The sequence below is a fragment of the Scyliorhinus canicula genome, chromosome 19 (genome assembly GCF_902713615.1).
Source record: "Scyliorhinus canicula chromosome 19, sScyCan1.1, whole genome shotgun sequence".
Classification (NCBI taxonomy): domain Eukaryota; kingdom Metazoa; phylum Chordata; class Chondrichthyes; order Carcharhiniformes; family Scyliorhinidae; genus Scyliorhinus; species Scyliorhinus canicula.
In genome coordinates this window covers 18,619,916-18,632,012 of record NC_052164.1, presented here as the reverse complement: position 1 = coordinate 18,632,012, position 12,097 = coordinate 18,619,916, and the positions used below count along the sequence as shown (strand labels likewise).

Below are 12,097 nucleotides of genomic sequence, written 5' to 3'. Positions count from 1 at the left end.
CCTCGCACCTTAAACCTTTGCCCCCTAGTAATTGACCTCTCTACCCTCCCCTGGTCATAGATGTTTACAGCATGGAAACAGTCCCTTCACCCCAGCTGGTCCATGCCCCCCAGTTTCTATCACTAAGCTAGTCCCACTTACCCGCATTTGGCCCATACCCCTCTATACCCACCCTGCCCATGTAACTGGAGGGTGAAATAATAGAAGGAAAAGTCTTAACTTCCATGAAGTGAAGGTGGTGTAGCCATAGCACCTCCTTACACTCTCTTAAAGTAAGATTATCATTTCTTGCATTGATAAGAAGTGATTTCCAGGAACTAACTGATGTAAAATGTGGCAATATAACAAGGGTTAACAGGTCCTAATCTGACACAGAAGCATATTAAAGTCAAAGAACAGCCAACCTCCCCTTCCTGCTGCAAGAATGCCGCTTGACAATTTTTTGCGTTCACATCAGCAACAGTATAACTCCTGTCCAGGACAAGATTGCATGGATAAAGTGTCCAGGTCGGCAGTTTCAGCCTTCTGACAACTTTTGAAATTTTGAATGGAATATTAAATATTTGCTGTTAGAGTGAAGAGCTCATCCACGGAATTGAATATGCATCAAAGTCAATTTTTGCTGGTCAGATTCAGATAATTGTGCATTTTAATAATGATCTGTCAACTTTAGGCAGGAGATACTGGTCTCGGTTTCTTACCCAAAACATAGCTGCAGCCTTAAATTGCTTTTACTTCTACATTATTTTCAGTTCTGTACCAGCCTTTGCTTACTTGCTTAGATACTTAATCAAATTTTATAGTCAATATGGCTGATGCAAATTTGGGCCAGAATCTAGGCATTTTGAAACCAGGGAAATGAGTGTTCAATGGATAACAGGAAGATGCAATCGCTATGAAAGAGAAAATGCTGGAAAATCTCAGCAGGTTTGGCAACATCTGTAGGGAGAGAAAAACATTTTGAGTCCGATGTCTCTTTGTCAAAGCTAACAGACAGAGAAAATGGGAAATATTTATCCTGTGGAGTGAGAATGAAAGATGAGTCATGACTCATCAAATGTGGCATGAAGGAGCCCTAGCAAAACTGGACCCAATCAGAATTGGGGGAAAACTCTCCATTAGTTGGAGTCATACCTGGAACAAAGGAAGATGGTTGTGGTTAATGGAGGTCAGTCATCTCAGTCCTGAGACATCACTGCAGGAGTTCCTCAGGGTAGTGTCCTAGGCCCAACCATCTTCGGCTGCTTCATCAATGGCCTTCCAACATAAAGGTCAGATGTGGGGATGTTCGCCGATGACTGCACAATATTCAGCACCATTTGTGACTCCTCAGACACGGAGGCAGTCCACGTGCAAATGCAGAAAGACCAGGACAATATCCAGGCTTGGGCTGACAAGTGGCAAGTAACATTCGCGCAAGTGCCAGTCAACGACCACCTCCAATATGAGGGAATCAAGGCATCTCCCCATGGCATTCAATGGTATTAGCAGAACTGAATCACCGACTATTAACATTCTGGGGGTTGCCACTGACCAGAAATTGAACTGGACTAGCTGTATAAATACTGTGGCTACAAAAGCAGGTCAGAGGCGAGAAATACAGCAGCAAGTAACTCACCTCCTGACTCCCCAAAGCCTGTCCATCATCTACAAAGCACAAGTCAGAAGTGTGATATAATACTCCTCACTTGTCTGAATGAGTGCAGCTCCAAAAACACTCAAGAAGCTCAATGCCATCCAGGACAAAGCACTCACTCCCACCGCTGCACAGGAGCAGTAGTGTGTACTACCTACAAGATGCACTGCTGGCTCACCAAGGCTCCTTAGGCAGTTCCTTCCAAACCCATGACCACTACCATCTAGAAGGACAAGGGCAGCAGATACATGGGAACAGAACGACCTGCGAGCTCCCCTCCAAGTCACTCACCATCCTGACTTGGAAATATATTGCTGTTCCTTCAATGTGGCTGGACTGCAGTGGTTCAAGAAGGCAGCTCACTACCACCTTCTCAAGGGCAATTAGGGATGGGCAACAAATGTTGGCCTAGCTAGCAAAGCCCACATCCCATAAAATTGGATAGAAGAAAACATCTCCCCATACCTCAGCTGTAGTTAGGGAAATGCTCCATAATTTTACACACCAAATTTTAGAGTGCTTCATTGTATGTTGACATTGAAAGGAAGACAATTTTGTAGGTCAACTGTGCTCAGTAAAAGTACTCTCGCGTCATTTTGAGTGAATTATTTACATGAGATTTCACAATATAATTAGCTACCACAGTGATTAAGCTTTTACAAGGAGACCTTAGTACCAATCTATAAAAATACTACTAACCTCCTTAGGGCTTTGAACCTTGGGCAGAAAGTGATCCAAAGTAACACTGAGGTAAAGTGAGCAAATGGCTCCAATCTGGCAAGAAACCAATGTGTTTCAATACATCCCAATGGCTTTCTAAATTAACCAGACTGAAAGCATGCGTGACAGGAAACATAATACAGGCTTTACAAAACAAATCGAGGATATAATCACATCTAAATAATTGATCCTAATACTACTTCATTCTAAAAATCGCACACTAGACAAGGACAATGCAAAACAAAAAGCTACCCATTTTGTTAATCAGCTGACAGGCTATTTGTCTCACAACCACTTCAAGTGATCTGAAATTATGAGTTGGCTAGCAATGAAAAGGACCATTATTAAATATGCTAATCTGTTTATTTTTGAAGCTATAAAATTGAACCAATTCATTCCAGAAAAGAAATGAAAAAATAAGCTAACTAAAATGGTTTCAGTACAGAAATATAACACAAATGGTTGAACCTCAATAGTGAATAAATGATGGACATTTTTCCACAGATATGAGATTGCCTCTCTCTCTCATATATAGAATATTCTGAATGAATGCCTATGCTGTATTTTTTTAAAATTCCAAAGTGAGTTGATGCCATACGTGCTGTTTTTAATGGAAAACTGCTTCTAGGGAACATCTAGTCAGCAGCCTTCTTAAAAGACTCATTTTGTTCTTTCAGTAAATATTTTACATGTTTTGGTTTCATGTTAGGAAACTGGAACAAACTAGCTGATGGCACCACGTTCTGCTGTCGCTGGTCTTGAATGTCGTGAGACATTTAAGTTGAAATGATATGGAGTAGAGTTGCATTTATTTACATTAAGTATAAGTCAAAGCAAACAAGTAGGTATTGCTTTGGGTCAAATGTCTTCAGTACAGTGAACAATAAGAAAATAGGCTTTTTAAAATCTGCACATCACATTAAGCTATCAAGTCTGCTTCACCATTTTGTTAGCCATGGGAGTTCTACCGTTTCAATCCCAATTCCCTGTATATTCAGGTTCAACCATTAACAAACACATTATTTAACTAAAACCATTTTACCTCTTTTCTAAAAGGGACAAGTGAGCGGTATCAATTCAATGTTAATAACTTTGAAAATAACCAGATTACCTCCTCCAACACTTTTACTTTCTGAGCAATATCCAACTCCCTTTTGAACACTATAATTGATTTTGCATTGAAGACATTTTGAGGCACTATTCTACATTCTTATAACTTTTCGAAGAAGTGTGAAGAGACAATAAGTTTAGTTCAATCTAAAAATTAGAGGAAAAAAAATAATTTTGCACAGTTCCTTGGTATATATTTTGTGCATATCACATACAATGTATAGGTTTATTTATCTTAATTTAGTATTAATCATAATCAGCCATGCCAAGGATTCTTCAATGTCTCACATGAGATAATTTAAACAATTTCTCACCTTTGTCCAGTCAAGGTATACAGCCTTGGCATGAATCACCTCCTTGGCATTATTTTGGCATTAAAGTCATTTCATTAATAAATAAAACTAATACAAAAGCAAAATACTGCAGGTGCTGGAAGTCTGAAATAAAAACAGAAAATTATGGAAATATTCAGCAGGTCAGGCAGTAACAATGGAGACCTGAAACCAGTTACATTTCCAAATGTTTCCACTTCTGGTAAAAAGGTTATTGACCCGGAATAGTTTCTCTCACTGCTGATACCCCCTGACCTCCTGAATATTGCTAGCATTTTCCTCTTTTTATATGACAAATGATACAACTTTAATAGCTTAACTACATGGCTATGGCTATTTTCTCCATGGTACTGCCAACCTTGAAGCTGGCATGGAATGAAAAAGAACCCAGTGAGGAACAATTGAGTATAAGAGGGAAATCACGAATATACCACAATCACTTCCAGACAACAGCTTAACCCAATGGGTTTTCCTTGTTCACGCTTTATGGGTGGCACGGTAGCACATTGGTTAGCTCTGTTGCTTCACAGCGCCAAGGACCTGGGGTTGATTCCCGGCTTGGGTCACTGTCTGTACGGAGTCTGTCCCATTCTCCGTGTCTGCGTGGGTTTCCTCCGGGTGCTCCGGATTCCTCCCACGTCCTGAAAGACGTGCTTGTTAGGTGAATTGGGCATTCTGAATTCTCCCTCCATGTACCCGAACAGGCACCGGAATGTGGCGACTAGGGGATTTTAACAGTAACTTCATTGCAGTGTTAAAGTAAGCCTACTTGTGACAATAATAAAGATTGTTATTCTCAGCTGCCATACCTCCCACCCATGACCACTAACAACAGAATACCCTGATCCTCAGGTGTGTAATGTACCAGAAGAGTGATGCCTGCTGACTCACTGTACAATATATGCTCCTCCAAATGCCCCATAAACTTAATTTACAATAATTGCACCAATATGTAAACCAATATAAACTTCTGTCCAAAAAGACCTGAGTCTTTATTCTCACCACTTCAGCTAATGATTACCACCCTGTGAGCGTGCATTGAAAATGCAATTTGAGAGATACTGTATGAATCCCTGACTTCATATCAATATAGATTTAGAAATGCTGACAGGAAAGGGGTAGAGCTCCCTCTGATTTCCGAGCATCTTTCATCCCATCAGCAGCTAATTTTAAAATGTAGAGGGTGCGCTCTCTAAATATTGTTATTTTAATTGCTAGGATAGAAAGCAACTCTAGAGCTATAGAATTAACATAGCTTCAGCGACACACTTTCGAGTGTGAACAATAAGTTACGTTCTTGGTAGAAAATGTCTCTGGAATAATTGCGTTGCTAATTTCATGCTAAACTTTTCAATTATTCTAGCAGCAGGGGCATCCTTGGAGTAGATGGCGGAGTAAAATGCAAACATGCTACACTGTAACCATCAGTGGCAGCACGGTGGCACAGTATTAGCACTGTTGCTTCACAGCGCCATGGTCCCAGGTTCGATTCCCAGCTTGGGTCACTATCTGTGTGGAGTCTGCACGTTCTCCCCGTGTCTGCGTGGGTTTCCTTCGGGTGCACCGGTTTCCTCCCACAAGTCCCAAAAGACGTGCTGTTAGGGAATTTGGACATTCTGAATTCTCCCTCAGTGTACCCATACAGGGTTCAGAATGTGGGATTTTCACAGTAACTTCATTGCAATATTAATGTAATCATACTTGTGACACTAATAAAGATTATTATTATCCACTGAGGACATGACACATTAAGCATCCTTATGCAAGGCAAGTCAGGCATCAGTTATTACATGTAGTTCAGCAGCACTCTTGCCTTAGAGTCAGATGATTAACGGGTTCAAGTCCCGGGCAAGGACCAAACAATGCAGGTTCAGTACTGAAGGAATTATCTTTGAATGAGATTTTAAACCAAACCCCCATTTGCCATCTCTGGTGAATGAAAGGCTGCCAAGGCACTATTTCAACAAGTGTTTTCCCCTGGCCAATATCTATTCTTCAACCCAGCGTTAGTAAACCAGATCATCCGTACATTGCCTCACTGACTGCGGGAGCTGACTGTGGGCAGGTTGGCTGTCCTTCCCTTCATCACAACTTTGTTGCTAGGAAGGTGGACGGAGGTTGTGAAAGAAGAGTCGAAGCATTTCTGAACTATACAATGTTAGAGTTTGAAAGCACCTGTAACCCCCCCCTTACCTGTAACTCACACCATGCCACTTCCATCGTGGTTTCCGTGTCCAATCCCTTGTAGACAGTTTTGAAGGAGCCTCTGCCCAGCTCGATGTTGAATTTGAGGAACCTGCCGTCGGGAGAGGTGTCCACCGCCTTCATCTCCACCTCGTTCTCCTCCGGCTCCATCTCGGTCTCCTCGCAAACGGAGTCTTTATGCGGGAGGCTGGGGCTGCCATCCTCGGTGTCCGAGCTGTTGGCCGCCGCCGCCCCCGGGGATTTGGGAAGCGGCGGGGGCGCCGCTCCGCTGGGGGAGCCCGTTCCTGGCCTGTCCTCCTCAGGCGGCAGCGGCGGGGGCAGCAGCAGCGGCGGCGGCGGCGGCGGGGACTCGCTGCTGCCCGGGGCTGCCTGAGGCCGCGGCGGCCGGTGCAGCAACAGCAGACTATCCGCTGGCAGCTCCAGCGAGCTCCTCCGGTGAGCCCGGGGCTGGCTCCGGCGGCAGTCTCTGGCCGGAGCTCTCCGCCGCCGGCTCGGCATCTTGCTGACCAGCGGCGAGCGCTCCAGCTCCAGCGGCGAGGCCATCACCCCGAATCCAGCCAGGTCCACCTCCGCCTGGGACATGGTCCTGGACATGGAGCTGCCCTTCATTCACCTCCCACACACTTCACCCCCACACTCCTCACCCACACTCCTCACCTCACCTCACCCCCACACTCACCCCCACTCCTCACCTCACCCCCACACTCACCCCCACTCCTCACCCACCCACACTCCTCACCCCCAAACTCCTCACCCCCACACTCCTCACCTCATCCCCACACTCCTCACCCACCCACACTCCTCACCCCCAAACTCCTCACCCCACACTCCTCACCCACCCACACTCCTCACCCACCCACACTCCTCACCCACCCACACTCCTCACCCACCCACACTCCTCACCCACCCACACTCCTCACCCCCCACACTCCTCACCCCCCACACTCCTCACCCCCCACACTCCTCACCCACCCACACTCCTCACCCCCAAACTCCTCACCCCCCACACTCCTCACCTCACCCCCACACTCCTCACCCACCCACACTCCTCACCCCCAAACTCCTCACCACCCCCAACACACACTCCTCACCCCCTCCACACACACTCCTCACCCCCTCCCCACACACACTCCTCACACCCACACTCCTCACCCCCACACACACACTCAGCTGGACAGCAACTGGGAGGAAGTTTGGGGCAGTGAGTTTAAAGATCCGGACTCCTCCTCTCTTGTCAAAAGCAGCTCCGACTATAAAGAAAAACAAAACCCACTGCTTCACACATTGTGCCTCATGTTGAAACTTCCTCCCCTTTCCTTGACCCAAACTAACTGCTCCTTAAACAAAACAAACTTTCCCCCCACCCCCCAAAGTTTTTCTTTTCTCACTCAAGCAGCTCCAGGTTGGCCATTTATTCCCTCAAATGCAAAACAAAAAGCGATCTGCTAAAGGCTTTGAGACTGCAGCGCCCAGTGCGCTATAGCGCCAGATATTGGTCTCAGACAGACTCTGGGCTAATAACACCTCCCCACAACGCCCATTGGCTCCAGGGGCAGGGGGGCCGTCACTGGGGGCGTGTGTGATACCTGGCAGGGGGGGTGGGTGGGGTGGATCTCTGACACTTCCTTCACTTAAAGTTCCATCGCAGCGAGATGTTAAATGTAATTTGCTGTCATTTCTTTCGTCCTTCCGCTTTCGAAAACAGCCTTTCTTTTTTTTTAAATCCGCCTCGTTTTCCCAAGTGCCCAGGGAGTGGGACCCGTGCATTTTAACACGCGCCTTCTCAGAAAGCTCTAAGCCAGAAGAGGTATTATCAGCAGGAGCAGGATCCCAAAGCACACACTTCTCCTCTATCGGGTAGAACATTCACTCAACGCTTGTCACGTTCTCCCACTAAGCCCTCTCTGTTGCATCAAGGCACACACCCTAGAGAGAGAGGTTTGTTGACGTGTTCATGTCTTTCACAGTTCCTCCCTTGGACTGCGGGGCACTAATAATAATCTTATTAGTAAGAAGTCTTACAACACCAGCTTAAAATCCGAAAGGTTTATTTGGAATCACTAGCTTTCGGAGCGTAGTTCCTTCATCAGGTGAGTCTCACCCGATGAAGGAAATACACTCTGGAAGTTAGTGGTTCCAAACAAACCTGTTTGATTTTAACCTGGTGTAAGAGTAAGGGTAGCACGGTAGCATAAGGGTAGCACGGTAGCATAAGGGTAGCGCGGTAGCATGGTGGTTAGCGTCAATGCTTCACAGCTCCAGGGTCCCAGGTTCGATTCCGGCTTGGGTCACTGTCTGTGCGGAGTCTGTACATCCTCCCCGTGTGTGCGTGGGTTTCCTCCGGGTGCTCCGGTTTCCTCCCACAGTCCAAAGATGTGAGGGTTAGGTGGATTGGCCATGATAAATTGCCCGTAGTGTCCTAAAAAGTAAGGTTAACGGGGGGTTTGTTGGGTTACGTGTATAGGGTGGATACGTGGGTTTGAGTAGGGTGATCATTGCTCGGCACAACATCGAGGGCCGAAGGGCCTGTTCTGTGCTGTACTGTTCTATGTTCTATGTTCTAAGACTTCTTACTGTGCCCACCCCAGTCCAACGCCACACCAATCTTATTAGTGTCACAAGTAGGCTTACATTAACACTGCAATGAAGTTGCTGTGAAAATCCCCTAGTCGCCACATTCTGGGACCTGTTCTGATACACTGAGAATGTCCAATTCACTTGACAAGCACGTCTTTCGGGACTTGCGGCGAGAAATCGGAGCACCCGGAAGAAACCCACGTGGACACGGGGAGAATGTGCAGACTCCGCACAGGCAGTGGCCCAAGACGGGAATCGAACCAGGGTCCCTGGCGCGGTGAAACAACAGTGCTAACCACTGTGCTACCCTGTGCTAGCAGGCTGAGGATCAATCTTACAGGTGAATTAGTCTCCTTTCATGGCCAAAACCACTGAAAAGCCCATCACATAGCCCTTTACTGCTGGGGGAGGGGGGTGTCGGGCCTTCCATAACCCACACGATGAGGAATGGTGCTACCCACACCTGTTGAACAAAAATGGGAACAGCCACGTATTTTTTAACAATGTGTTTGTGCAAATGGTTTAAAATTGTGAGAATGTAGCTGTCCTTTCATTGTTGATGAGAGTAAGAGCCCTGCACCTGGTATTGGAGATCGTTGGTTTCCCAATATCAATGATAGAATTGGGGTGGACAATCCACTAAATAACAAAGAATTAAGAATCTGACACTAAACCTAAAATATGACTTAACTAAACCACTAAACCAATGGTCCTGATCACAATTTAATAAAGCTATGACTTATAAAGTAACAAAAAAGTAGCATGCCGCATCTCAACAAATCGCCAGATCAACCAAAGAGCTTTAAAAACCACTGGGTTTATTTTGAAATGCAGCCACTATTATTGCCATGAGGAACAAAGAAAGGGTGGAGGAACGATATTTGTACTTTGCTTCTGTCTTCACAAAGGAGAACATAAATAATGTACCGGAAGTTCTGAGAAACACAAGTTTTAGTGAGGCGATGAAGGAAATCAGTATTAGTAGAGAAATTGTTTTGGGGAATTAATGGGATTAAAGGCAGATAAATCTCCAGGTCTTGATAGTCTCCATCCCAGATACTTAAGGAAGTGACCCTAGAAATAGTAGATTCTTTGGACTCTGGAATCATGGAATTTACAGTGCAGAAGGCGGCCATTCAGCCCATTGAGTCTGCACCGGCCCTTGGAAAGAGCACCTTACCTAAGCCCACTCTATTCCCGTAACCCAGTAACCCCACCTAACCTTTTTGGACACGAAGGGCAATTTAACATGGCCAATCCACCTAATCTGCACATCTTTGGACTGCGGGAGGAAACTAGACACCCAGCGGAAACCCACGCAGACACGGGGACAACATGCAGACTCCGCACAGACAGTGACCTAAGCCAGGTTTCAAACCTGGGACCCTGGAGCGGTGAAACAACTGTGCTAACCACTGTGCTACTGTATTGCCCCATGGGAGGACTGGTTTCTACAGATTAGAGGGTAGCTAATGGAAGCTCCCTTTCAAAAAGGGAGGTAGAGAGAAAGCAGGAAACAAAAGACCAGTGAACTTAATGTCAATAGTAATAAGTTGCTAGAGTTCATTATTAAGTATTTCATAGCACAGCATTTGGAAAGTAGTGGTGTAATCAAACAATGTCAGCATTGATTTACAAAAAGGAAATCATGCTTGCCAAGTATATTGGAATCCTTTGAAGGTTTAAATAGTAGAGTTGACCAGGGAGAACCGGTGGACGTGGTTTATTTAGACTTTCAGAAGGCTTTTGACAAGGTCTCACATAAAAGATTATTATGTAAAAGTAAAGTGCAGGACGATTATGGGTAGTGCCTTGAGATGGATAGAAAGCTGGTTAGCAGACAGGAAGCAAAAAGTTGGAATAAATGGGTCTTTTTGGGATTGGCAGGCAGTGACTAGTGGGGTACCGCAGAGATCAATGCTAGGAGCCCAACTATTCACTTATATTTTAATGATTTGGATGAGGGAAATAAATGTATTTTCTCCAAATGAATGAAATGAAATTAAAATGAATGAAAATCGCTTATTGTCACGAGTAGGCTTCAAATGAAGTTACTGTGAAAAGCCCCTCGTCGCCACATTCCGGTGCCTATTCAGGGAGGCTGTTAAGGGAAATTTGCTGATGATACAAAGTTGTGTGGGAGGTGGAGCTTTGAAGAGGGTGCAGAAATGCTTCAACGTGATTTGGACAGGCTGAATGAATGTGCATATGTGGATAAATGTGAGGTTATCCACTTTGGTAACACAAATAGGAATGCAGATTATTATTTTAATGGATGTAAATTGAGAGGGGTGGATGCTCAGTCAGACCTTGGTGTCCTCATGCATCAGTCGCTGAAAGCAAGCAAGCAGGTACAGTAGGCAACACAGAAGGCAAATGGAAGGCAAGATAGAGAGAATGTGTGTGAGAGAGAGAAATACAGCAAGATAGAGAGAATTTGAGTATAGGAATAGGGACATTTCACTTGGATTGTATATGGCATTGGTGAGGCCACACCGGGAGTATTATGTGCAGTTTTGTGGTCCTTATCTGAGGAAGGATGTTCTTGCTATGGAGGGAGTGCAGCAAAGGTTTACCAGGCTGATTCCTGGGATGGCAGGACTGTATTATGAGGAGAGACTAAATTGGTTAGGATTATATTAATTGGAGTTTAGTAGAGTAGGAGGGGATCTCGTAGAAACGTATGAAAGTGATCGAGGGATATGGAGGGAAGGCGGGATCAGGGTATTGAATTTGATGATCATCTATGATCATAATGAATGGCGGAGCAGGCTCGAATCGCTCTCCTGTTTCTATTTTCCATGTATGAGGCAAACAGAGCAACAAATCTCAGCAATGGCGAGTCACCAGTTAGTCTGTTTTTGATGGTGGTATTTTGAGAGAGTTTCAACAGTAGGATGATAGGACGTACAGAGGCTGGGTGGGTTTATTAGGGACAAAGAGGGAGATATTTGCTTAGAGAGGCAGGAAAAGGCAATATGTTTAATGAATGCTTTATATCAGTGTTTTTTAAGAATGCTGACAAAATGTTGACAGAATCGGAGGTGGTAGAGGTAATGGATGGGGTGAAAATGGATATACTGATTATAGTGGAACGGTTGGCTGTGCTTACAACAGATAAGTCTGATGGCTTGCATCCCAGGATGCTGAAAGAAGTAGGAGTGGAGATAATGGAAGGACTTGTCATAATCATTCAAACCATCCTCAACACCAGAGAGGTGCCAGAGGGAAGTGACAAATGTGATGCCCGTACTCAAGCACAGGTGTAAGGACATTCCCAGTAACAACAGCTTAAAACCAATGGTGGGAAAGAATTTAGAAACAATAATCAATGAAAATAATCAACGGGCACTTGGAGAGGTTTAAATTAAGTAGAGAGTCAGCACTGATTTATAACAGGCATATTGTACTTAACTAAGTGATTTTTTTTGATGAAGTACAGAAGTGGTTGTTCAAGGGAATGCAGTTGATGTTGTCTACATGGATTTTAAGAAAGCATTGGGCAAAGTGCCACGTG

The 12,097-nt window shown here is 45.0% G+C and overlaps 1 protein-coding gene across 1 annotated transcript in view; it reads right to left on the bottom strand.

Moving 5' to 3' along the window:
- Positions 1–6,287, bottom strand: part of wnk4a (WNK lysine deficient protein kinase 4a) — a 73,418-nt gene extending 67,131 nt beyond the window's left edge. Inside the window, exon 1 of the mRNA XM_038778756.1 lies at positions 5,992–6,287. Within this exon, the coding sequence (XP_038634684.1) occupies positions 5,992–6,153 (162 nt within the window). The 5' untranslated portion in view covers positions 6,154–6,287. The remainder of the gene's footprint in view (positions 1–5,991) is intronic.
- Between the last annotated feature and the right edge of the window lie 5,810 nt (positions 6,288–12,097).